Source organism: Petromyzon marinus, chromosome 40 (assembly GCF_048934315.1).
Source record: "Petromyzon marinus isolate PM22_M1 ecotype Great Lakes invasive population chromosome 40, UKy_Petmar_22M1.pri1.0, whole genome shotgun sequence".
In the NCBI taxonomy this organism is placed as follows: Eukaryota; Metazoa; Chordata; class Hyperoartia; order Petromyzontiformes; family Petromyzontidae; genus Petromyzon; species Petromyzon marinus.
In genome coordinates, this window is record NC_133706.1 from 10,974,131 (window position 1) to 11,000,550 (window position 26,420).

Genomic DNA, 26,420 nt, shown 5'->3' on the forward strand with positions numbered 1-26,420 from the left:
CAACCACTCGAACGAGCGTGGGTTGACGATGTCTCACTTCTCCGTTAGCGGCCTTGAGCCAAAGTTGGAATTTCCACACGGGACCGTGTGCGAAGGACAGAACGATGTGACTTGCAGATATGTCGCCAATGCTTTTATTTGTTTTGTCGAAGTGCGTACACTCTACAGAGTGGAAAACAGTAATTTCGTAATAAACAAGGGCACGTGAAACGGAAGGAGAATTTTAAGATGTATATTTATTAAATCGTATAGTGATTATAATATGATCTGAACGGTTAAATACGGCCAAAATAGTTGTTAAATGTCACCGTTAAACTTATCAGCATAACTTCATGAGCATGATAATCTGTTGGAATTGTTTTTGTTGTCTAAAGAATGCACACACCAGCTGCTTCATAATGTTAGACTGAATAAGTAATGTTAGAATTATGCATTGTTATAAACGATGAATTGTTCCGTACAGGACATCAAGCCACGCACACACAAACTCTATGGCAGTTTCAAGTAGAATCTAAAGTCATGGCCGTTGTACATTTGGAATGTCCCACTTATAAATAAACATTCCTAAAGGACTTGATGGAATGCCTCGCAATGCGTGAACGACGACTTTACAGGCAGGCTGCGGTGGGGTAAAGTCTGAGTACTCCCACCTATTCCAAGGCGTCTGGCCAGCGTCGAAGGGTAGGCCAAAACACCCTCTCTAGAGGTGAGAACGTGTAACAAGGGGAGGACCCAACACCAAGTGGCCATGGTGAGATACCATAACTCGGATTCGTTTTGCTTTTGTCATTTCAGTGACCCAGGTTGATGGCTATTTTAAACTAAACTAAAATTAAGCAGTTTTACTTACCTATTAGCTATTTTTTTAAAGAAGCAACCTGGCCACAACTGCTAGCTCAACGACGTGGCTTATCATGTGTGGGAATTTATAGTAGCAGTCAAATATATCCCTCGAGCATGATTCTAAATGCGGAGGGAAAAATCGACGCCACCACGGGGAGAGAGAACACGCACATTCCAAATATACAGCAGCAGGCGTCAGGGCCGGGACCGAACCAAACGACCTCCTGCGTACCAGGCGAGGGAGATAACATCTCGCCACCGCGGCACGAACGAGGTCACGCTGGTTTCTCGACCTCTGACCTGGTTCGACCAATAGACCTGACCGTGAGAGGTCAACCTCGCCGGTCGAGGGTTAACTTTACGATGACTACGGGATCCGACAGCAGGAAGGAGTGGACGTCAGCAGCGATCGCCGTGGCGACCTCTCGACTCTGACGGCTAATCGGACGGCGACGGCGGCGGCGGCGGCTTCAGGCCTGCAGTGGGTGTGCACGAGAAGTGGCAGCGCCTCTGCTGTCCAGGGATGGGGGCTCTGGATTGCTGGCGGCTGCCCAGTACTCCCAGTTCATGAGGCTCTCGCACATGACGCTGGAATCCTCTCCCTCGATGGGCGGCGGGCCCTCGTGGAAGTGAGGGGCGGTCGGAGGGCCGGCGGTCCCGGGGGGGCTGGCGGTGGCGGTGGCCGTGGGCGGGCACTTGGTTGTCCCGTCGGTCTGGCTGACAGCCGCCAAGTACTTCTTAACGTGTCCCATCGGTTTCCTGCAAGGGACGTCAACGGCGGCATGAATACAGCGGCAGCAGTGGCAGCTTTTGGCTGCTAGCCATCGCGCTTTCAGATGCGGTTCCGTGACCGTCTGGAACGCTCTCCTTTCCGATATTAAGAAGCCAATGGAGCCATACAATTTTAAATCATCTCGGTTGAGAAACTAATTTCTTTAGAACTGATTTTTTGTGTTCAGTTTGTTGTCGTTCCCCCGCACCTCCGATTTGCATGCTTTCCTACGTACGGTGCGAAAGGAGTTCGACATGCACAACCCAACCACGGCCCAATCCCGCCACACGCGGCCCTCCCCATCAACCGCTACTGGACGAGGGCCTCGTCACAACCTCGTGGCTCTTGGTGGGGACGTCCGTCCGTACTTGACTGCACACGTTGTCTGCGTACGCGTTGGCGGTGAGGGGGCCCTCTACGCCTCACGTGTCGAAGCGCAGCCCTTGGCCATCACGGCGGACAGCAACGTCATGGAGCGTGGTGCGTGGTGAAGGCGGGGAAGCACAGATGCCGGAGCGCAGAAGTATAGTACAACAATGTGGTTTCTCTACGGTGTCCTCTGCTGCCCACGGCATAGTCTCGCAGCCTGTAACAGCTCAGCTGTTAAGCAGAGTGGTCACCCATCCGGGCACCATCCAGGCTCAGCATTGAGTAAAGGTGCAGCCCTGAAATGTCCTGCTCAGGCCGCTGCTGGCAGAAAGGTGTCCACTCGCGTGAACTGTCGGGGTCTACTCTCTCACATTGACCAGACGTGTTGGAAGAGGTGGGCTTACCAACACTTTACCCCACCTCCGCGGCCTGCCGATGGGCCAAGAACTGCACGTAAATTCACCGTCTTCGGTGGCTTATCATTATTATTATTTGTACGCAACTGGCGAAAACCGGGACTTTCAACGTCACGGGCGGACAGATTTCCCGAGATGGCAGCAGTCTCGAAAAAATAAAAGAGGACGATCTTGGAAAGAAAGAAGGAAAGAAAAATCTGAGGTGGGCGACGACCCTCCTCGCACAGGAGCCTCTGTGCGAGGCGCTCCTTCACCTCCAGAGGTAGAAGATGCACAGGACCATCGCCGTGGTTATGAAGGCTGTGGCCGTGGCGACGGCGAGAAGGCACAAGGCCTTCGTCTTGAAGCTCAGGGAGCAGGCGTCTGTCTCCTGGATACAACAACAAGAATCATCGTCATCACCACATTTCACAAATTAACAGAGTCACGTAGATAGGAAAATAATACGTGACTTTACCGAAAGAACCGAAGAATATGAATTCCTGCAGTCACGAAAGTTTAAAGTCAAAATTAACAGAGCATCGAGCGTTTAAAAACAAATCAGGTCACCCCTCGCAGGAACGGGGCTGACCTGATTTGGACCGCAAGCTTAAGGGCAGGGAGCGGGAGTTTGAGCCCAGATAGTCCCCGTGGCTCTTGAACACGGAGTGAAGGTGCGCATGGTGGAGTGCATCCCTCCATGGACAGACACGAGGTAGCCTGCACTGCCCTATGGGATTCATGTCGATGATAGGTTAACTCGCCGCGTGTGCGTTACTTTACTTGGTCGCGTCTTTGTTCGGGACTTGTCGGTGAAAGTTCCCAGCCTCCAAAATAAGCCCCTCCTCTGGGACTCACTGGAGTTGCATTGGTTTCGGATATCCGTCTATCCACGTAAAATATATATTTTTTATACTTCACAACCCACCAGCCCCACGGCCTTCTGGGAGTGCGTGATTTCAGCAGCATTTATTCAGCACAAACTCTTGGACAGGTTTCGAAATGCTGTACAGTGCCTCATCAGCAGTCAGGCTTGCTTCACTGCAGTTTATTCCTGCCATGAAGTAGTTTATTAACTGCTATAAAGCGTCTTGAAATACCTTCGTATTTATAGGCTCAATCATTTAAAATTCGCCGCCGTTATCAGTGAGGCTTCGTGTGCTACCGTGCAAGGTAGGAGACCCGGTTACTGGGGCGGTGTCTATGTTGCCAATCATCTACCTCGGAGCACCTCACAGGGGCTTCCAAAAATCGCGAGTGGTGTCAGAACGCGTCTGTGTGTGACATCGCTTCAGTCGGAATCATTACCACGTGGGTGTCCGGATCGGGAGGCGGCGATGCGCCGGCCTCGTGTGACACAGTGACCGTGTCTGAAACGTGACACGCGGACGGGCAGCCAGAGGCAGGTTAGCGTCACACACACACAGCGCGCATCGCCGTAACAGCAGCGTCACATACACACAGCGCGCATCGCCATAACAGCAGCATCACATACACACAGCGCGCATCGCCGTGACAGCAGCATCACACACACAGCGCGCATCGCCATAACAGCAGCATCACACACACACAGCGCGCATCGCCATAACAGCAGCATCACACACACACAGCGCGCATCGCCATAACAGCAGCATCACATACACACAGCGCGCATCGCCATAACAGCAGCATCACACACACAGTGCGCATCGCCATAACAGCAGCATCACACACACAGTGCGCATCGCCATAACAGCAGCATCACACACACACAGTGCGCATCGCCATAACAGCAGCATCACACACACAGCGTGCATCACCGTAACAGCAGCGTCACACACACAGCGTGCATCACCGTAACAGCAGCGTCACACACACAGCGTGCATCACCGTAACAGCAGCGTCACACACAGCGTACATCACCGTGACAGCAGCGTCACACACACACAGCGCGCATCACCATAACAGCAGCGTCACACACACAAAGCGCGCATCACCGTAACAGCAGCGTCACACACACACAGTGCGCATCGCCGTAACAGCAGCGTCACACACACACAGTGCGCATCACCGTAACAGCAGCGTCACACACACAGAGTGAACATCGCCGTGACAGCAGTGCCACACACACACGGCGCGCATCGCCATAACAGCAGCATCACACACACACAGTGCGCATCACCGTAACAGCAGCGTCACACACACAGTGCGCATCACCGTGACAGCAGCGTCACACACACACAGTGCGCATCACCGTAACAGCAGCGTCACACACACAGAGTGAACATCGCCGTGACAGCAGTGCCACACACACACGGCGCGCATCGCCGTGACAGCAGTGCCACACACACACAGTGCGCATCACCGTAACAGCAGCGTCACACACACAGTGCGTGTCGCCGTGACAGCAGCGTCACACACACACAGTGCGCATCACCATAACAGCAGTGCCACACACAGCGCACATCGCCGTAACAGCAGCGTCACACACACAGTGCGCATCACCGTAACAGCAGCGTCACACACACGGTGCGCATCGCCGTGACAGCAGTGCCACACACACACGGTGCGCATCGCCATAACACGGCACACGGTTCGAGTGGGGCCAGAGAAGCGGCTGTCAGCGCTCGCCACACCGCTTGTGCGTGACGAGCCTGGCGCTGGATCGAGGCTTCGCTGAACCCAACCGTTTGTAGATGCGGGCCATGCGAACGTTCAGCCTTTAAGGTGATTCACGAGAATGACACTCCGGGGGGAATATTGGTGATTTTTAAGGAAGTTGCAGGACATAAATCGTCACATTGCAGAAGCTGAGTACCAAACATATCGCGTGGGGAAACAACATTGGTGTCCCCTGCACCGCTCAAGTAACACTGACGGCAGGTCGCGCGGCGGTTCGCTGGCCACCACACGTGCAGGAGAGGCGACATGTACAAATGAAGGATGGGATTTTGTTTTTTTTTAAGACCAGGCAAGGGGAGAAGGAATTCGAGCCGAGAGCTGTGAAGTGAGCTCGTTCCAAAGGTGAGAGGCGGCGAGGCGAGATTGGTGGTGGTTTTTTTCAAGGTGGCCAGATCTCACTCCTTGGGTGCGTTTCGTTGACAGCTCCGTTTTTGTTTTCGCCCTAACTAATCCAAGGAGGCAGGAGAGGAGCTGCTAAAGGCTGACGTGGATGAAGGCTGCAGCGAAGGGACGGCCACGGGGGTAATGTAATGAGCTAATTTGTTCTTTGGGATAATTTTGAGGATAAATGATGCCCAATGAAACTGCCTCTGAGTGTCGAGGGGAGTCTGCTTTCCATTTAAGTACGGATCGCTGAGCAACAGGCCCAAAGGTACAGAATGTTGAGTGGCCAGGCGGAAATAGCACGGTCGATTTTGTAACCGATTCGAGTTCATGCCGTTGTTTTAAGTTGAGCAATGCTGTCAGAATTTGGGGCACGAGACGATTGAATGAAATTCCAGAGTGGAGCAGTGCGGGGTGGGAAGCCGAATAAGACGTGAAGTGGCCTGCAGTGTGGTGAATGGCTGAGTTGGTGAGTGAGCACATGAGTGAGTGAATGGGTGAGTGGCTGAGTGAGTGAGTGAATGAGTCTGTTGTTGTGACCTGCAGTGTGGTCCGTGGCTGAGTGATTGAGTGAGTGGGTGAATAAGTGTATGAGTGAATGGGTGAGTGGCTGAGTGAGTGAGTGGGTGAGTGAATTGTTGTGACCTGCAATGTTGGTGAGTGGCTAAATCGGTGAGTGGATGAGTGTGTTTTTGAAACCTGCATTGTGGTGAGTGGCTAAGTGGGTGAGTGTGTGAGTGAATGGGTGAGTGGCTGAGCGAGTGAGTATGTTGTTGAAACCTGCAGTGTGGTGAGTGGCTGAGTGAGTGAGTGTGTGAGTGAATGGTTGAGTGGCTGAGTGTGTGAGTGAGTGGATGTGTTGTTGAAGTCTGCAGTGTGATGAGTGGTTGAGTGAGTGTGTGAGTGAGTGGATGAGTGTGTTGTTGAAGTCTGCAGTGTGATGAGTGGTTGAGTGAGTAAGTGAGTGTATGCATGAGTGTGTGAGTGAATGGTTGAGTGGCTGAGTGTGTGAGTGAATGGATGAGTGGCGGAGCGAGTTAGTTGTTGCGACCTGCAGTGTGGTGGAGACGAAATAATGCAGTATAACTAGTCCTCAGAAGGAGGGGAACAATCAATGTGAAGATAACAGCAATAGAAGAGTGATACACAAAGGATCAGTGAGTGCCGTATCATCCATCAACTTGACTGTACACACTGAAACCTATAAAGTGCAGTGAGGCATGAACTGGCCAATCCACTCCAGATATGTCAACAGTGTTCCAACTCGGGCCAATTCAAAGTGGCAGGCTCGTGAGCCATAGGTTCTCCCACACAGTGTGTGTGATGAGCGGTGGTGCAGCGGTTAGCGCTACGCTGCGCTACGAACCCGTCGTCCCGAGTTCGATTCACGTTCACGGCCAACACCAGTGACGAATGTCTGAACCGGTCCTGGGCCTCTCCTAGGTCAACTCAGCCTCAAATGAGTACCTGGTGCGGTGTGTAAACATCGCCACTGGGGAGACAAAGGCGGCCGGGCGAGGCGTTGGCCACCCACAACCCCCTTCGTGTACCATGCCGTCCTTTGTAGGTGCTACTCGTTAACAGCACTGTGTAGGTGCTACTCGTTAACAGCACTTTGTAGGTGCTACTCGCTTTGTAGGTGCTACTCGTTAACAGCACTGTGTAGATGCTACTCGTTAACAGCACTGTATAGGTGCTACTCGTTAACAGCACTTTGTAGGTGCTACTCGCTTTGTAGGTGCTACTCGTTAACAGCACTGTGTAGGTGCTACTCGTTAACAGCACTGTGTAGGTGCTACTCGTTAACAGCACTTTGTAGGTGCTACTCGCTAACATAAATTTGTAGGTGCTACTCGCTTTGTAGGTGCTACTCGCTTTGTAGGTGCTACTCGCTAACAGTACTGTGTAGGTGCTACTCGTTAACAGCACTGTGTAGGTGCTACTCGCTAACAGCACTGTATAGGTGCTACTCGCTTTGTAGGTGCTACTCGCTTTGTAGGTGCTACTCGTTAACAGCACTGTGTAGGTGCTACTCGTTAACAGCACTGTGTAGGTGCTACTCGTTAACAGCACTGTGTAGGTGCTACTCGTTAACAGCACTTTGTAGGTGCTACTCGTTAACAGTACTGTGTAGGTGCTACTCGTTAACAGTACTGTGTAGGTGCTACTCGTTAACAGCACTTTGTAGGTGCTACTCGCTAACATAAATTTGTAGGTGCTACTCGCTTTGTAGGTGCTACTCGCTTTGTAGGTGCTACTCGCTAACAGTACTGTGTAGGTGCTACTCGTTAACAGCACTGTGTAGGTGCTACTCGCTAACAGCACTGTATAGGTGCTACTCGCTTTGTAGGTGCTACTCGCTTTGTAGGTGCTACTCGTTAACAGCACTGTGTAGGTGCTACTCGCTAACAGCACTGTATAGGTGCTACTCGCTTTGTAGGTGCTACTCGCTTTGTAGGTGCTACTCGCTAACAGTACTGTGTAGGTGCTACTCGTTAACAGCACTGTGTAGGTGCTACTCGCTAACAGCACTGTATAGGTGCTACTCGCTTTGTAGGTGCTACTCGCTTTGTAGGTGCTACTCGTTAACAGCACTGTGTAGGTGCTACTCGTTAACAGCACTTTGTAGGTGCTACTCGTTAACAGCACTGTGTAGGTGCTACTCGTTAACAGCACTGTGTAGGTGCTACTCGCTTTGTAGGTGCTACTCGCTAACAGCACTGTGTAGGTGCTACTCGTTAACAGCACTGTGTAGGTGCTACTCGCTTTGTAGGTGCTACTCGCTAACAGCACTGTGTAGGTGCTACTCGTTAACAGCACTTTGTAGGTGCTACTCGCTTTGTAGGTGCTACTCGTTAACAGCACTGTGTAGGTGCTACTCGTTAACAGCACTTTGTAGGTGCTACTCGCTAACATAAATTTGTAGGTGCTACTCGCTTTGTAGGTGCTACTCGCTTTGTAGGTGCTACTCGTTAACAGCACTGTGTAGGTGCTACTCGTTAACAGCACTGTGTAGGTGCTACTCGTTAACAGCACTTTGTAGGTGCTACTCGATAACAGCACTGTGTAGGTGCTACTCGATAACAGCACTGCGTAGGTGCTACTCGTTAACAGCACTGTGTAGGTGCTACTCGATAACAGCACTGTGTAGGCGCTACTCGTTAACAGCACTTTGTAGGTGCTACTCGTTAACAGCACTGTGTAGGTGCTACTCGCTAACAGCACTTTGTAGGTGCTACTCGATAACAGCACTGTGTAGGTGCTACTCGATAACAGCACTGTGTAGGCGCTACTCGTTAACAGCACTTTGTAGGTGCTACTCGATAACAGCACTGTGTAGGCGCTACTCGTTAACAGCACTTTGTAGGTGCTACTCGTTAACAGCACTGTGTAGGTGCTACTCGCTAACAGCACTTTGTAGGTGCTACTCGCTAACAGCACTGTGTAGGTGCTACTCGTTAACAGCACTGTGTAGGTGCTACTCGCTAACAGCACTTTGTAGGTGCTACTCGCTAACAGCACTGTGTAGGTGCTACTCGCTAACAGTACTGTGTAGGTGCTACTCGCTAACAGTACTTTGTAGGTGCTACTCGCTAACAGTAATTTGTAGGTGCTACTCGTTAACAGCACTTTGTAGGTGCTACTCGCTAACATAAATTTGTAGGTGCTACTCGTTAACAGCACTGTGTAGGTGCTACTCGATAACAGCACTGTGTAGGTGCTACTCGCTAACAGTACTTTGTAGGTGCTACTCGCTAACAGCACTGTGTAGGTGCTACTCGTTAACAGCACTTTGTAGGTGCTACTCGTTAACAGTACTGTGTAGGTGCTACTCGTTAACAGAAATTTGTAGGTGCTACTCGCTAACAGTACTTTGTAGGTGCTACTCGCTAACAGAACTTGGCCCCCAACAGTCTGTTCATGCTATATGGACAGTGCCGGATTAAGCTAGTGCGGGGCCTGTAGCACATGTCATAAAGGGGCCCTAAATATAAAAAAAAGCATTAATATAAAAATACATTTTTAACTTGCATAGTAAATTAATTGTAAACTCATTTGCTATACAGCCAGATAATACGACAAATCGCTAACCTTAAACACCCAGTCGTTCATAAAAGTCGAAGGCGGTATAGTACTATAGTAATAGAGCAAGTGCAGAACCACTGAACCGGAAATTGATTGCTTCAAAGCATTTAGCGCGGGGTCCCTGAAAGTGCGCGGCCCGTAGCATATGTAGCTACTTTTTCTACTAGGATAATCCGGCACTGTATACGGGGGGGGGGGCAATTTTTGTATTTGTGCCAGGCTAGGTTCATTACAAAGCTATGGGAGGAGCAGCGGGCGGAGATCTGACCCGATATGTGCAGGGTGCCGTGGTGGAGCTGCGGCCTCTTTCCGTGCCGACGGACCCCACTGCTCCAGGTGTGTGCCGTGCTTGAGATGCCAGAGGCTGTTGTCATCGCTGCCATCGCTGCTGCTGCTGTTGATGTTCTTGTCCTGGCAATGGCTCGCACGTGGCTTGCTGTGTCTGCTGCTGGAAGGGGGCACGAGACATTGCGCAACGGCAACACGTGACGGCAGCACGTGACGGAGTCGCCAGAATGTTTATTGATCCTGGAGGAATTCCGCTCAGCTACGAAGTTTATGTTTCGGTAGGGTCAGAACGTTCCTCGCAACAAGTGGTGCAACAACAACAAAACTCACAATAGGAGTGTAAAGTATGCCGTAGGAAAAGGTAAGGAAATCGCTTTGACAAAAAATGCAAATAAAACGAAACAATGTTTTTTTGTATATTACCACATAAATTGCACTGAGGTATTAGCATATTTTTCAGCTCGACACAGTGGCTTCTCATTTGGACATTTATAGCAGCAAAATAATCTAAATAGTCTAACCAGAGCCGCGTGCGGCTCTTTAAGTGACTGCTTCTTCAGATTCTCTCCAGGATAAATAAAGACTCTGATGTTTGTGGGTGCACCTCTGACGGGCACACGTGGTGTGTGTGCGTCCGAGTCAATCGTTGTCAGCCTTTGTTGTATGAGCCCCTCCCCCACCCCCCCTCGAGTCAAGACCACTAATAATCATCATTTAAATGTAAACAATCCTTCTCAGGGCGCTATGCAAGGCAAGGCAGAACATAGCGAACGACAACCTGGTAAACAACAGGTGAGAGCGACGGTTGAAAATAACGAGGGAGAGAAAGAGATCACACGTCCAGACGCCTCTGGTCAACGCGGTGTGAGTAAGGCATGCGTCTCAACCTGTACATCGGCCTGCCTTGTGTTCGTAAGCCATTCGCCCCGTGTTGTGCACGAGTTCGTTTGTCGCCACGACGTGGCCGCTGACCGTTCCACCCCGTGCACATTCGGATTTTCTCCCTGCACGGTTTCCATGCCGCAGCCTGAAAGGCTTCGCGTGAGCTAGCGTGCGACACCTTTGGGCTCGTGCGAGCGCGTGCCAGTAGTGTTCGCGCACAGCGCTCTCCGTTGTACCTCCTTCGCGCCGTGCGTTGACCGACCGTGCTAATCCAATCGCCGTGCGTTGACCGACCGTGCTAATCCAATCGCCGTGCGTTGACCGACCGTGCTAATCCAATCGCCGTGCGTTGACCGACCGTGCTAATCCGGAGGTGCGCTGCTGCGTGCGTTGGCGCGAGCACTGACCCTTTGACCTCCGGGGTGAGGAGGTGATCTCCCGAGTCCACGAACTCCACAAGCCGAGCATGATGCACTCCCGGGCGCGCGCGCGCACTTTGTAGGCGGCTCCGGGCCTCGTGTTCACAATGACGAACCGCCTCGCGCCTTTGTCGGCTGTCACATTCTGAAGAGCCGACGCACGCGCGGACACCAGGTTCACGCGCTGCCAGCGCACCCCCCCCCCCGCCCCCCCGTTCACCGGGATGCCCCGACATGGCACCGACACGTCGTGGCAACGCCACGGCGATACTCCCATACGGGGTCCATCCTCGCAGCGGCGGCTTTTGGCTTGCCATCGAACAAAGTCGGTCGCCGCTTTTGCGCGCTGTCGGACGCGCTCCTGCGGCCGCCCGCGCGGGACGCTCCTCCTGCCGATATTGGGAAAGCCACGGGGAGCTGTGTACTTTAAAATACTCTCGATTGAAAACTGACTCCTCTAGAAGTGCTTCTTGTGATGGGTTTGTTGTCCTTGCCCGCATCTCCGGTAAGCACGGTTGGCTATGTACGGTGCGAAAGAAGTTCAACGTACACACATGCAGTGTAATCAGGGCTGACGATTGGAAGACATTACAGCAAGGAACTCAGAAATCTCCCTCCCACCCCCCAAATGTGGACCATCCCAACTTCAAGGGGAGGAGGTGGATGTGAGTATTGATCAATATATTAACATAATTTTACCTTTTGATTTAAAGCTTTCGTGACTGCAGTAATTCATATTCTTAGTTTTTTCGGTAAAGTCACGTTATTTTGTTGTTTCTCTTCAACGTGACTTTACCGAAAAAACTAAGAATATAATTTTACCTGTTTCAGCACATTCATTTAAAGTAATAAATGAACGTGCTGAAAATAAATATGATATTTGCACAGATCTATTACACAATTGAGTGTGTGTTTTCCTCCCGCGTACCATTTGAGAGCTCCCAAAGGGTGACGTTTGTAATTCGCACCGTACATAGCCAACGAACACTTGCGAGATATAGATATATACAGAATAGACTAGCCGCTGCGACTAGCCTTGTCCCTGGTTACGCCTGGAACGACACAGGCGGGATCGAAGATTAACTCCCACCACAGCGTTCCGGGTCGCTCCGGCCCATTTCAGGGTAGCGAGATGTTAACTCCCTTGCCTGGTATACAGGAGGTCGTGCGTTCGACCCCGACACTGACACCTGTTGTATATTCGGAGGTTGAATGCTCACTCCGTGGCCACGTGGATTTTTCTCCGGGTCCTCCGATGTTTCCCTCCGCATTTAAGAAGCATGCGTTTAGAGTAACTTTGGCTACTCTCAATTTACACACGACGATAAGCCATCATTTGTGGCCAGGTCGCTTCTGAAGCTCAGTGGGCCCTTACCTGGTCCTGTAAAATCCAGAGGTCGCCGACTCGGGCAGGTTTCGGAACTGACCTTATAATGCTCGTCGTGCTCTGCGAGCTTGTACTGCAGTTCAATCTGGAGGGGGAACATCCGGTCGACTTCTGGCCACGTCGGAGGGAATTTCCACGTCACTAAGATCTCGTCCTCGCTCCCGCCTCTCGGCATGGCCCGCAAATCCACCGGAGGGTCGGGCTCGACTGGAGTGAATAAACGAATGAAGACGACGCGAGGTCAGGCCACAGGTGGAGTAGGATGTGGGCTGTTCCTATCGGTGACCTGATCATCTGGTGACCAAGCTGCATGTGTTATTTTATTATGAGACTTACTCTCCAAATGAGACGCTGAAGGTAAAAATAAAACCCGCGCAGAAGGTTTTGCTGGCTGAAACAAATGCTGATTAAATTGCCCTCGAAAGTCGATAGGTGAATGGACTAATATTCATGGTTATTCATATGCGGAGAGAGAATGAGTTCTGCTTATATGTGCATTTACCCAAAATGCTTCAGAACAAAGCATAATGATTTTATCCGGTCACGTAGACGCAATGCCATTTCTCACTGCTCTGCTGGATGAAGGCCTCCCCCCATGCTGTGCAAGAGGCAGAGAGATGTTTCTGAACACACTTCACTGCTCTGAACGGTGCAGATTGGTGAAGGTGGGGGTGTATGGAAGTGCAGGGCAATGGTTGGATATTGCTGCACTGCCATTTCTTTGCAGTTTCGTACGTGAGCCTTTCACGATTAATACAATTCATGGGTTAGATTGCGAAGGAACAATGCCAAGGACTGTGACAAGAGCGTGGCAATGACAGCTGTCTCTTATATTCCACTGCAGAGCCACGTGTTCTCGACTAGTTTATCGTTTTATATCTATGTAAACAATGTAACTCCAACAATATTATCAATCAGCCCGTATCACGAATTTCTCACCGTGTTAATCCACGTAATATGAACTCACTAACTAACCCCATTAACAAATAGCATATCAACCCCAGCAACATCACTAACACATTACACCTTCATATAATTTAGGGAAGCCTATCGTGACTGATCTAATTAACCACTGATTAGATCACTGATTAGATCAGTGGTTCTTAACATTTACTGCGGCCTTGCACCCCTTTGGTTCTCAATCGTAAACGATGTGTAACATTAATAAATACCTTGGTTTGATGAAACAAAGTAGTTGTGCTTACGTCACTGTACTTAATTTGCGTTTAGATGATTTACCTTCGAAAAAATCTGGCCACGTCTCGCACCCCCAGGGAATGCAGCGTGCACCCCCAGGAGGTGCAGCGTGCACCCCAGGTTAAGAACATCTGGATTACGTTCACCATACTAAACTAATCTACCCTCCCAATCAAGCAGATGACAACTATAATTCTTAAACCCGTTCACTTGCAATCAAATTGGCGCCTTTACCCACGTGACAACTTTATTTGATTGGCTCTGCCGGGCAGTGGAGGGTCATCGCGACAACATTGACATTACAACCTAAAGGACGATCTAACCCAACAGGCACTACGAATCATTTCTCGACCAGCTTGGAGTTCATGCGGACAGCACAGTCTGCCGTCAGCCTCCCGTCCAAGGACGATCCGAGGCTACACAGCACAATTCGCGACGACCTCTCCACCATTGGTTATGTTTGCTCACCGATATTGATCGGGATGAATCTGTAAGTGTCGCTGAGCACGCGGCCCCCCGGCCCTCCCTCCGCGATCACCGTGGCAGCGTACGACTCGGAGTCCATGGCGTCGGCTTTGAAGGGGCAGGAGTACGGTGGACACCGAGGCTGCGTGGGGCACGCAATCATCAGGTGCTGCGGAGTTTCATTCCTGTAGGAAAGAGACGCGGCACATCATGGCACGATTCGTTTTTTTATCTACCCATGCATGGGGGCCCCCCAGGGTGGCGAGATGTTAACTACCTCGCCTGGTATGCAGGAGATTGCGGAGCGATCCCGAGCCCTGTTCAGAAGCAACCTGGCCACAAATGATAGCTCAACGAAGTGGCTTATCACGTGGAAATGCAGAGCAGCCACATACTCTAAACGCGTGATTCTCAATGTGGAGGGGGAAAAAACCGGAGGACGCGGAGAAAAATCCACGCGACCACGGAGGAGAGAGACACGCAAACTCCAAATATACAGGCGTCAGGGTCTGGATCGATCCCACGACCTCCTGTATACCAAGCGAGGTAGTTAACATATCACCACCGTGGGGCCCCCTGCATGGGAAAAAGAATAACAAAAAGCGTGCCATGATGTGCCGCGAATTTCCGCGACAGGAACGAGACTCCCCAGCGCTCGACATTGCGTCTCACTCGATGAAGATGGAAAGGGTGTAGCTGGTCGCCTCGGTGTCCTGCAGGCCCGGCAGCCACTGGCAGTTGTATTCGTACGGCGTTACCCCGCGGCATCTCGGTTTGTTCGAATTTCCGAAGGTCATTGTTGGTTTGGCTTTGGCACCTGCTCAGGCAACGGCACAAAGCATACGGCTCCAGTCAACTAGCGGGAAGGATTACATAGATGTGACTGGCACTCATCATCATCAGCAGCAGCAGCAGCAGCCATGGTCTATCCGCTAATGAATGAAGGCCTCCTCAAACCTTCGGCGTCTCTCTCGAGGACTCTCGATTCAACGATCCCTCTAGCTCCCGCGCACAAGCTCAAACTGATTGCTCCGTCTCCGCAGCGGTCGTGAATTTGTGTCTATTTTTTTCTCTACTTCGGTCGCCGCATCCTTGTTAGTCTGCAACCAGCGGACATCGTCCCATCGAGCGGCGTGTCCTGCCCGAGCCCAGTTACGTCTCACTCGAGTTTGCCCTCCAATCCACGTAAGTTTGCACGTCTGCTAAAAAAATTAAATAAATCACGACGTTTCGGGCGCAACACAAGCGTCCTTCTTCAGGTGGAGACAACGTAGTGAAAGCACACCGCTTAAGTGTGTCCCCACCTGAAGAAGGACGCTTGTGTTGCGCCCGAAACGTCGTGATTTAATTTTTTTTAAAAAATGTTACCTACGTGACTTTACCGAAAAAAAAACAAAGAGTATGAATCCTTGCAGTCACGAAAACTTCTAATCTAGAATTAACGTCTGCTAAACTTCGTCCGCACCGTGCGTAGCCAACCGTGCTGATCGGTCGGTGCGGAGTTTGGGGGGGGGGGGGCGGTAGGGAGGAAGGTTCAACAAACTAAAGACAAAAAGAAGTCCCAAAGAAACGAGTTTCTCCTCCTGTCACTCGGTGTCATATCCAAGCACGCGTCTGCTCCCCGCGCTCCGCGTGCTTCTCAGCGCGTTCCCTCCTCAATGTCCGCGCTCGTGAACCTCGGCGCATCAGGTTGGGATTCGCCGATTTTAAACGTTCTTCCTCGACCACATTGGTTTGTCGCTTTTCCTTACTGAGTTCAGTCTTTGGTCAAAGGCGAGGAGGGGGTTTCGTGTTCGCCTGTTAAGGATAACGACTTCCATTTACATTGCCCTTGCTCCAACGCATCAGCAACTCAAAGTGCCTTGCAATCACGTCTCGCTTCCAATGCTCTGCTTCAGTCTAGCCAGGGGGGGCACCCCCCCCCCCTGGCTAGACTACCAACCCCTTACCTTATTATAGACCAATTGGGACCTTATTGGTCACCTTGTGGCCCTCATAAATCTCAACGTTCATCCTACAAAGTTCGATCACAAGGGAGAAACACAAACAAATAGACACCTTTTTTGCCCGTATTGAAACGGCTGTTCTACCCCGTGTGGACCTGAAAACTCAATTTCCCTGTACAACAATGCGGGGTTGTAAAACCGTGATGGGTTGACACGGTGTGCGATGAGATACAAAATATCAAAGCTGACACATTTGCGTACTTGTAAAAACGCTGCTCTATACCACAGCCGGAAAATCCCAGAGCTAATGTACTTAAAACGATTTTATATATTTATTTATTCACGCGAAAGGCCAAACAGAAGTCGATTTTAACAGAGATCACGCCCCGCAATGGTGAAACGGTGGCCACAGTGGTTAGCGCACCGTGGCGTGAACCCTGACGAGGCATTTTAAAAGTGACGTTAACACCCTCTCAGAGGGCCGGAACATGAAGAAGCTAAGTCTGATTGCAAGTGACACCCTTGGTGAGTGATATCTGTTATCTATATCGACATTCTTTCGCACCGTACGTAGCCAACCGTGCTCTTCGGAGGCGCGGGGGAAGGACAACAAACTAAAAGAGAAACCTTATCCAGTCTTGGGGCGCCCCTTCAACAAGCCGAACTGATCGGCGTGGTGATGTGTGGTCAAACAACCCCCATGACCGGCGTGGGAAGACCCTCATCCAGCAGCGGATTGACACGAGCGCTCGAGGCTCGGTGACTGCTCCGCGAAGGACGATTTTTCGATAACATTTAAAAAAAAATACAGATCATTAAACATTACGCGGTGCTCCCATAACTCAGCACAGGTGCGTGTGGCGAGAGGGGTCCAGATGCGTGCGTGGTGAATGTGAAGGAGGTGGCGGGGGGGGGTGGTGAGCGGTGCGTAAGGTGGCCAGCGGAGGAGCCTCGTTGTCCCCGCTGAGCGAGCAAGGGCGAGGCAGGGTGGACTCGCCCTGATTGACGGGGCACCCTTGGGGCCACGCTTGGGTCGCTCCGCACACAAACAGCAGCAGTGCCGCTAGCAGCTGGGCGGCAGCAGCAACGGCACGGTGGGACAGCATGGCCCTGGGGATAGAGACAGCAGCGGGAGCATGAGCCACACCACGTCGGCGTTTTGCTGCGGGGCTGTACAGGTTTTTCGGCTTGATCGGCTCCCTCCACCTGCTGGAAGCTTCTTCGGGAAGTGAATTTGAATTGAGGAAGTGAATTTGAATTCGGTTCCCGAAGAAGTTACCGGCGCGAACGACACGTGGTGCAACGGGAAGAACACATCCATCGCAGGAACAAAGCAAGAACAACAAAGCAGTCTGTCTTCCACGTCACGGGGGTGGATTTACCGAGTCCAGACGCGGTTTGTGTTCTCTTATACAATCGGGGATTTTGTGGACGGACCCGAATATTTTCATGCAATCGGATTTTTTGTTTTTAAACCGCACTGCCAACTTCCAAGAACTCAATAGCGTACAAAGAAACGCCCATTTGCAAAAGCAAATGTCCATCCATCACGTACCAGGCAGGAGGCAGTCGCGCTTGGCTATACTGCACTCGCATTTTGCCAAACGCCGGGGCGTTCCGTCGTGCAGTCCACAATTCACTCGCGGTATTTCGTGGTTCCAGTGTTGTTTTACATTTTGAGTGCGAATTGCTGAGAACTAAAATAAAGTCTGGGAATGGGATCACTTTCACACGTAGGAGGCTTTCGCGACCAATATCAAACATAATACAGTTTTTTAGGGTTAGATCGCGAAAATATAAATGTGTCGTTAAACCCGCCACCACCCGACACGGCCAATTAGTAAGGTTTGCCACGTAAACAGGACGTGCCAATTCGCTACTCGTGTCAGCACACCGGTGTGTTGGAGAGTAAATATTGTGGGTTTACTCTCCAACAGTAAATGTGGCTTTACTGTCGAACACACAACTGGTGTGCTGAACTAGTCACGAATTAGCACGTTTTGTTTACGTGACAAACCTTACTAATTGGCTGTGTCGGGTGGTGGCGGGTTTAACGACGCGTTTATATTGACGCGATCTCACCCAAAAACCTCTATTACGTATAAATGAGATCAATGTGGTCTTCATGCAAATAATATGGTTACTTTAAAACAATAAGAATAAATACAAAAGCAGTCTACCAGGACACCCCACCATCGAGCGGAGCTGTGCAACGCGGACCCTTGCACGACAAGAGCGATGCAAACTATAAAACTCAACAAATTTTTGTCATTAGGTAAGGCCCCACTGAGCTATGTAGTTTTTTTTAGAAGCGACGTGGCCACAAATTTTTCTCAACGAAGTGACTTATCATCGTGCGGAAATGTACAACAGCAGCCAACACTCGGATGGCACGTTTATTCTAAATGTGGAAGGGAAAAACCCGGAGGACCCGGAGAAAAATCCACGCGACAATCGGGATATAGAGCATGCAAAGTCCAAATATACAGGCGTCAGCGTCGAGATCGAACCCACAACATCCTGTATGGCTTTAGAGGGACATAACATTTCGCCACCGTGACGCCCCGATTATATGACTTCATTTTCGTGATTCGTATCACTGTCAAAATGTCTCCGTGAACAAAGCAGCATTCGGGGGAATCCTGATCCCCCGTTAATGGCACTGAACCAGTGGTCAAAATTCCACATTTCCATGTCCGGTGCCATGCAAATTTGGAAAAAGAACACATTTTCTTCTCGTCAGCCTCCTATTATAGTCTCTACGTACAAACGCGACTTTTTTTTGCCATTCCACTGCCGGATGAGAGCCTCTCAAGCCCGTGCGGGCTGTGGGATGTATTCAGCCATACTTCACCGCGCTGGTCAGTGGGTGGTTGGTGAAGATTGGCAGCCATAAATGAGGGCCTGTGGGAGTAGACAACCATGGATTTTGCTGCACTGCCCATCAGGTGACAAAAATCATCAGCCGACTAATTGTAATGCCATTTGATAATTATCCAAGCAAGCCTCGCTGAGTCTCAAACACTCTTTCATCAGGAGGGTTCTGCAATGGGATATTTATTTTTTGTTCCCAATTAAATGAGCGTTTTGCATTGGCGACGACATCGGAATGCGTGGAGGAAACCCGCGCATTCGAGGAAAGGACATTCAACGTTCCGCACTTAAACTTTTGAACCTTGTGGCGGGACCCCGAGGTCCCATAAGCCCCCGGCTCTCGCATAATCTGCGTTGCGACGTCATTTTGTGTCTGTTGAAGGCGAACGAAACGGCGATCTATTCCTCTGGACGAGCTCTACACGATGCGCTAATCAAAGTTTTGTTTCTCCTGCGCATTCGTCCTCGCTGCTGTGCTTGGACGACACGACGCCAGAACGATCCGCGTCAGGCGGGTCGCGGCGTTCATGTGCGCGGTGGGACGGAGTCGCCAAAATAAAAAAAAAAACATTAATTACGATTTTGACTTCCGTTTATTCGGGACCCCGTGGTCACGTCCATAAGGTTCACTTTGTGAGAATTCCTCGCTCTCAAGGACGTTTTCTGGCCGCCTCGCTGACCGGCACGTCGCATTTTGCAACACCTCGCGAATGTGAAATGATGATAAGTTCGAGTTTACTCTTGGCGGCGGTGGTTAAGTGTGTTCGGCCTGTAATTTTACACACGTGTACATTGACGATCAATTGTGAAGGGCCTTTAGATTTACGCGTAAATATATATTGGGCTTAAAAGCATCGTGATATAGTCGACATCTCTGTGTGCGTGTGTGTGTGTAAGTGGTGTTACCATGCCTCACATGGATTGAGTAATCGTTCCCGCAACCCGTGTGATGGATGAACTCTGGGCGAACTTTTCAAAGCAAGCAGCGACATTTCAGTTTAACACGTAGGCTTTCGCGACCAATATTATTCATAATAAAGGTTTTTGTGGTGTAATGAGTGCAGCCCGAGAACGTATTCGTTCGCCAACCATCGCGAGCATCGATTTACGAGTCGGGCGGTTGCACAAATAAGACGACCGCACCGCCAACAGCTCGAAATAATCCAAATTGTACACGTGGGTGTCATTTTGTACAAGGTAATTATAGTTGCAGAAAACGTGGCTTCGTATACAAAACAAGCCAACGTTTTCAGGCGTAAACGAAACTGAATGGAATATCGCCACCAATCCAGCGTGGACGAAAGTCCGCCCGACCCCATCGTGGTATTTAATGAGCATTTACCCCGGATAGAGAAAGGTGGGCAAATTATTTCCACAAGAATTACAGTCCTATGGTCGGTTGGCGTAACTTACTCCTCGAGTAAAAAGAGACTTCACATTCATTTCCAACGATGACTTAAATCGTTGATGCCTCCGAAAAATTACGTCCGGTGCTTAAATCCAGCCGAATTTGCCCGAGTCAGCGATCCAAATAATATTTCTGCACCCGGAGCCCCACATCCAGTATACCTTTCGGCATGGCCGTGGTTACCAGTCGCGTAGCTGCTCCAATCTCCCAGCCACCCAGAAAGTATTCGATGACAATTACACACCTGTCAACTCCTTATCAGTGCCCTACCTTATTACAGACTATTTCAAACCTTATTGCTCACCCCGTGCCCCATTATAAATATCAACGTTCATCCTACAAAGTCCCATCACAAGGGAGAAACACAAACAAATCGATACAAAAAAACAATGGCCCGTATTGAAACGGCTGTACGCCGTAATGGACCTGAAAACTCTTTTCCCCTGTACAAGAATACGGGGTGAACCGTACGGGTTGACAGCTGTGCATTTAAACCCCTGTGTGTGTATGTCTAAACATCGTGGAAAACCTGCCCGGTCACGTGCCATGGAGAGCACCCCAGGCTCGCCCGCAGTCGCTCCGAATCTCTCACCCGCGTGCTTTGACGGTCGCGCTCTGCAAGTGCTCCGCTCGCTCGCTCGCTCCCCTCCAGAGGTGTGGGCGACAACGGCGATATCCGCCGCCTGCACCCCTCTGACAGCGAGCAAGGTGGCAGGTGCCCTTTAAAGAGGCAGAGGCCGTAGACAACTTGTCTCTCGCTTACCCTCCACGCGGTTTACACGCCCCATTCCCCACCACCACCCCCACCACCCCCACCACCCCCACCACCACTACCACCTCCTCCTCCGCCCCGCACACAACGCGCAGCGCGGTTTGAGCTTCCCCATTGCCGTCTCAATGCCCCACGATCCTCTCGTCGAGCCGGTGTCGTGAGTGACACTTACAGGAGAGGGCGTGGGGAGATAACGTGCACTCCACCACCAGGGGTGGGGGCTATGGGGCCGTCCTTAAATGACGTCACGCGATTTTGGACGATTTTTGACCCCCCCCTTTGTCACACGGTGTCATAAAAAGTCAGACCCCCCTCAAATATGACGTCACAAAGCTCTGCCTCCCCCCCAAAAAATATAAAACATGCTTCAAATCGCTTTAAACTATTGTCATTGTAGTGCGTATTTAATGTGGCGCTGCACTTTGATGTTGAAGAAGAAAACATTGATTTAAAAGTCTATTTAATTAAGTAGAACGTGTTGTTTATATTTATTTAAGTTCTAGATTTGAAGCTTTCGTGACTGCAAGGATCCATACTCTTTGGTTCTATTCGGTAAAGTCACGTAGGTAAAAAACATAAAATAACAAAAATCACGACGTTTCGGCCACAACACAAGTGGCCTTCATCAGGTGAAGGGACCGTGCTGTCATGAGGACAGCGTTGGAGTGAAAACAGCCAAGCCCAGGTCGCGTCCTTTAAGCTGTGTGGGAGGAAGCAAAACGCTTGACAAAGGAATTAGCGTAAAAATGAGCACGATGTACGTAGGAGGTGCATGGGCCATGATGGACCAGGAGCGGGTGGGGACCATGACGGACCAGCAACGGGGGGGGGGGGGGGAGTAGAGTGTGTGAGTGGAGTGTGTGAGTGGAGTGAGTGGAGTGTGTGAGTGGAGTGAGTGGAGTGAGTGGAGTGAGTGAGTGGAGTGTGTGTGAGTGGAGTGAGTGGAGTGATTGAGTGGAGTGATTGAGTGGAGTGAGTGAGTGGAGTGAGTGAGTGGAGTGAGTGAGTGGAGTGAGTGGAATGAGTGAGTGGAGTGAGTGGAGTGAGTGAGTGGAGTGTGTGTGAGTGGAGTGATTGAGTGGAGTGAGTGAGTGGAGTGAGTGAGTGAGTGGAGTGAGTGAGTGGAGTGAGTGAGTGAGTGGAGTGAGTGAGTGGAGTGAGTGAGTGGAGTGAGTGAGTGAGTGGAGTGAGTGGAGTGAGTGAGTGAGTGGAGTGAGTGAGTGGAGTGAGTGGAGTGAGTGAGTGGAGTGAATGAGTGGAGTGAGTGGAGTGAGTGGAGTGAGTGAGTGGAGTGAGTGAGTGAGTGGAGTGAGTGAGTGGAGTGAGTGAGTGAGTGGAGTGGAGTGAGTGAGTGAGTGGAGTGAGTGAGTGGAGTGAGTGAGTGGAGTGAGTGAGTGAGTGGAGTGAGTGAGTGGAGTGAGTGAGTGGAGTGAGTGAGTGGAGTGAGTGGAGTGAGTGGAGTGAGTGAGTGGAGTGAGTGAGTGGAGTGAGTGAGTGAGTGGAGTGAGTGAGTGAGTGAGTGGAGTGAGTGAGTGAGTGAGTGGAGTGAGTGAGTGAGTGGAGTGAGTGAGTGGAGTGAGTGAGTGAGTGGAGTGAGTGGAGTGTGTGAGTGGAGTGAGTGGAGTGTGTGAGTGGAGTGAGTGGAGTGAGTGGAGTGAGTGAGTGGAGTGTGTGTGAGTGGAGTGAGTGGAGTGATTGAGTGGAGTGATTGAGTGGAGTGAGTGAGTGGAGTGAGTGAGTGGAGTGAGTGAGTGGAATGAGTGAGTGGAGTGAGTGGAGTGAGTGAGTGGAGTGTGTGTGAGTGGAGTGATTGAGTGGAGTGAGTGAGTGGAGTGAGTGAGTGAGTGGAGTGAGTGAGTGGAGTGAGTGAGTGAGTGGAGTGAGTGAGTGGAGTGAGTGAGTGGAGTGAGTGAGTGAGTGGAGTGAGTGGAGTGAGTGAGTGAGTGGAGTGAGTGGAGTGAGTGAGTGGAGTGAATGAGTGGAGTGAGTGGAGTGAGTGGAGTGAGTGAGTGGAGTGAGTGAGTGAGTGGAGTGAGTGAGTGGAGTGAGTGAGTGAGTGGAGTGGAGTGAGTGAGTGAGTGGAGTGAGTGAGTGGAGTGAGTGAGTGGAGTGAGTGAGTGAGTGGAGTGAGTGAGTGAGTGGAGTGAGTGAGTGGAGTGAGTGAGTGGAGTGAGTGAGTGGAGTGAGTGGAGTGAGTGGAGTGAGTGGAGTGAGTGAGTGGAGTGAGTGAGTGGAGTGAGTGAGTGGAGAGAAATAAGCAGCTGTGAAAGTTTGGGATACCACTACTTGAACATTTTTTTACTGTACCATTGAAAATTAGTTTAATGTTTGGTTTGATTTAGAACATCTTTCCAATGATTGCTTAATTTGAAACCATCCTCTCGGTTGAAATGGTCTGTTTGTAAATCTGAATTGCCTCGTAGACAAATCTCTGATAAATACCCGTGGGTTTGCAGAGAACCTTGGTATCGGAGAAAACGATATCGTGATCACCCACAGCGCTGTAACAGTGGTCAGCTACGGCAGAAGAATTCGTTCTGCCGTGTTTCAAATCTGATTTCTGCTCGCGAATTCGGTCAGAGCCATGTCGCTTCGTCTCCCCGATATAGCATTCACCACAAGTGCAGCTCAATTTGTAAACCCCGGGGTACTGTAAGTCAGGAACAACATCCTTCACGGATGGGATCAGGTCACGGATTTTGTGTACTGTATTGAACCGGACCAGGATCTTGTGTTTGTTTAAAGTTGCGCATTTTTACGTGACATCACATTTCTCCAACCCACCCCCCCCCCCTTTGTCACACATTGTCACAAATGTGACGTCATTTATGGACGGCCCCTATCGGGTGTGCAGGCGGTGCGACTGCACCCCACCCCACGGGGCCGGAGGAGCCCGGGCCACCGGGTGACAGAGGCAGGGCAAGGTTACACAAGAGCCCCATTTCATTCCTTACGACAGGGCCCATGCCAAACGCGCTCCGCCGCTAGTGTCTACGGTGGCAGTGGCTTGCGTCCCAACATTCAGTTAATTCATGCATGTGCAGTGACATAGAATCGGTCACTTAGCAGCATAGCGCTGGCTGCTGGCAGGGGATCTGTAGCTTACAGCAGCCCTGACTGACAGCAGGTCACGTGATAGATCAGAGAGGGATGTAGGGGAAAGGTTACGGAAGGGGCACATCGAGAACCCGCGAGTAGGTTCCAGAAGGGGGCGTGGCTGGGGCGGAGCCAGGCCACGCCCCCCAGTATAAGAGGGGCCCCGGGAGGGGACCTCGGGGCTGTCGTTTGGAGTGGGATCCCCGTCGTCGTCGTCGCTGTTGAAGATCGTCGCCTTCATCGCTGTCGTCTTCACCTGATATTGCGCTGCTAGACGGTGGTTGGCTGTCTCAGTTCAGCGCCGTCAGTGTCAGATGGCTAGCGTTGTGTATAGGCTAGCAACTTATGTAGAGTTGTGTATAAACGAGAGAGAGAGTGTGTACCAGCGTAGGGTGCGTATTGTGCAAAGGGTGCTCGGTTTAATAAAAGAACTGCCTCCAAGAACTTACGTCTCCAAGTCAGGCACAACAAATGTTTAAATAAGCATGGCAATACAGCTAAAAATCGACTGCTTGTTGCGAGCTTTAGTCTTCTGGGCGTGTCAATGGTAATCGCTGGAATGTCCCACGGACATAATAATTGTGGAAAACTTTGCTTCCCTCAATAAGTAAAAATGTTTTGTGTTTTCTCAAATTGCATCCCGATTTTGCTCTAAGTGTCATTTTTTTCACGAGACGAACGATCCATTTGATCTCTCGCAAAGCCTTTGTAGCCCTTCGTGGGCTGAAATGGCCCACGGAAACAGACACTGCAGAGCCAGATCTGAGATACCTCCTCGTGTCCCGTTGGTCCATACAGTCGGGGGGCAGCACTTTCCTGCCTGTCCTGCTACAAAGAGTTAAGTTGGTCGCATGGCAGTAAAACGGACGTTTGAAATATAGCTGATTTAAGTGCAGAACAAAATTTAATGTGTGCAGCTATTTGCGACCAGGCTGTGACCTTCAAGAAAAAAAAAGCTGCTCGTTTTCTCTCGAGGAAACGCCGGATAAGAGTGATGATAGAATCTCATATTTCGTCGCGAGTGACCATCAAAGCCAAACGACATCAAATGTTTTTTTTTTACCTGTGGAATGTTGCCTGTCCGCTGTAGAATGACCCAGACAGCATGGATGTTGGACCTATGGCGTCAAGTCACTTTTGTGGTTCTTGCCTTCAGAAAACACCCGTACAGTGTTTATATGTCTGTATGCAATTTCAGGGGTGAGAACGAACAGCCCGTTTCGTTAATCCACTGCTGGATGAGAGTCTCCCCAAGCCGTTGTCGTCTTCTCTCACAAACCATAACCCGTTAAATCGTCTTCTATCACAAACCATAACCCGGTAAATTATCTTCTCTCACAAACCATAACTCGTTAAATCGTCTTCTCTCACAAACCATAACCCGTTCAATCGTCTTCTCTCACAAACCATAACCCGTTCAATCGTCTTCTATCACAAAGCATAACCCGTTCAATCGTCTTCTCTCACAAACCATAACCCGTTAAATCGTCTTCTCTCACAAACCATAACCCGTTAAATCGTCTTCTCTCACAAACCATAACCCGTTAAATCGTCTTCTCTCACAAACCATAACCCGTCCAATCGTCTTCTCTCACAAACCATAACCCGTTCAATCGTCTTCTCTCACAAACCATAACCCGTTAAATTATCTTCTCTCACAATCCATAATCCGTTAAATCGTCTTCTCTCACAAACCATAACTCGTTAAATTATCTTCTCTCACAAACCATAACCCGTTCAATCGTCTTCTCTCACAAACCATAACCCGTTCAATCGTCTTCTCTCACAAACCATAACCCGCTAAATTATCTTCTCTCACAATCCATAATCCGTTAAATCGTCTTCTCTCACAAACCATAACCCGTTCAATCGTCTTCTCTTACAAACCATAACCCGTTAAATCGTCTTCTCTCACAAACCATAATCCGTTCAATCGTCTTCTATCACAATCCATAATCCGTTAAATCGTCTTCTCTCACAATCCATAACCCGTTAAATCGTCTTCTCTCACAAACCATAACCCGTTAAATCGTCTTCTCTCACAAACCATAATCCGTTCAATCGTCTTCTCTCACAAACCATAATCCGTTAAATCGTCTTCTCTCACAAACCATAACCAGTTCAATCGTCTTCTCTCACAATCCATGATCCACGAGCTACTGACTTGGTTCCCCCA

The 26,420-nt window shown here is 50.3% G+C and overlaps 1 protein-coding gene across 3 annotated transcripts; it reads right to left on the bottom strand.

The window, feature by feature from the left end:
- Positions 1–111: 111 nt before the first annotated feature.
- LOC116950808 (uncharacterized) lies at positions 112–26,420 on the bottom strand. Of its 3 annotated transcripts, XM_076073129.1 has the most exons (11): positions 25,308–26,419; positions 20,969–21,069; positions 17,092–17,204; positions 14,821–14,965; positions 14,152–14,333; positions 12,527–12,693; positions 11,088–11,244; positions 9,779–9,958; positions 3,688–3,749; positions 2,655–2,770; positions 112–1,602 (listed from the first exon to the last, which is right to left on the bottom strand). In XM_076073129.1, exons 3-11 carry the CDS (start codon positions 17,198–17,200, stop codon positions 1,314–1,316), a joined length of 1,407 nt encoding a protein of 468 aa, XP_075929244.1. In that variant the 5' UTR covers positions 17,201–17,204; positions 20,969–21,069; positions 25,308–26,419; the 3' UTR covers positions 112–1,313. The 3 variants fall into 3 exon arrangements, with proteins under 3 accessions (XP_075929244.1, XP_075929243.1, XP_075929242.1); XM_076073128.1 differs by lacking the exon at positions 20,969–21,069 and having other exon boundaries at positions 9,779–9,955; positions 25,308–26,420; XM_076073127.1 differs by lacking the exon at positions 20,969–21,069 and having other exon boundaries at positions 25,308–26,420.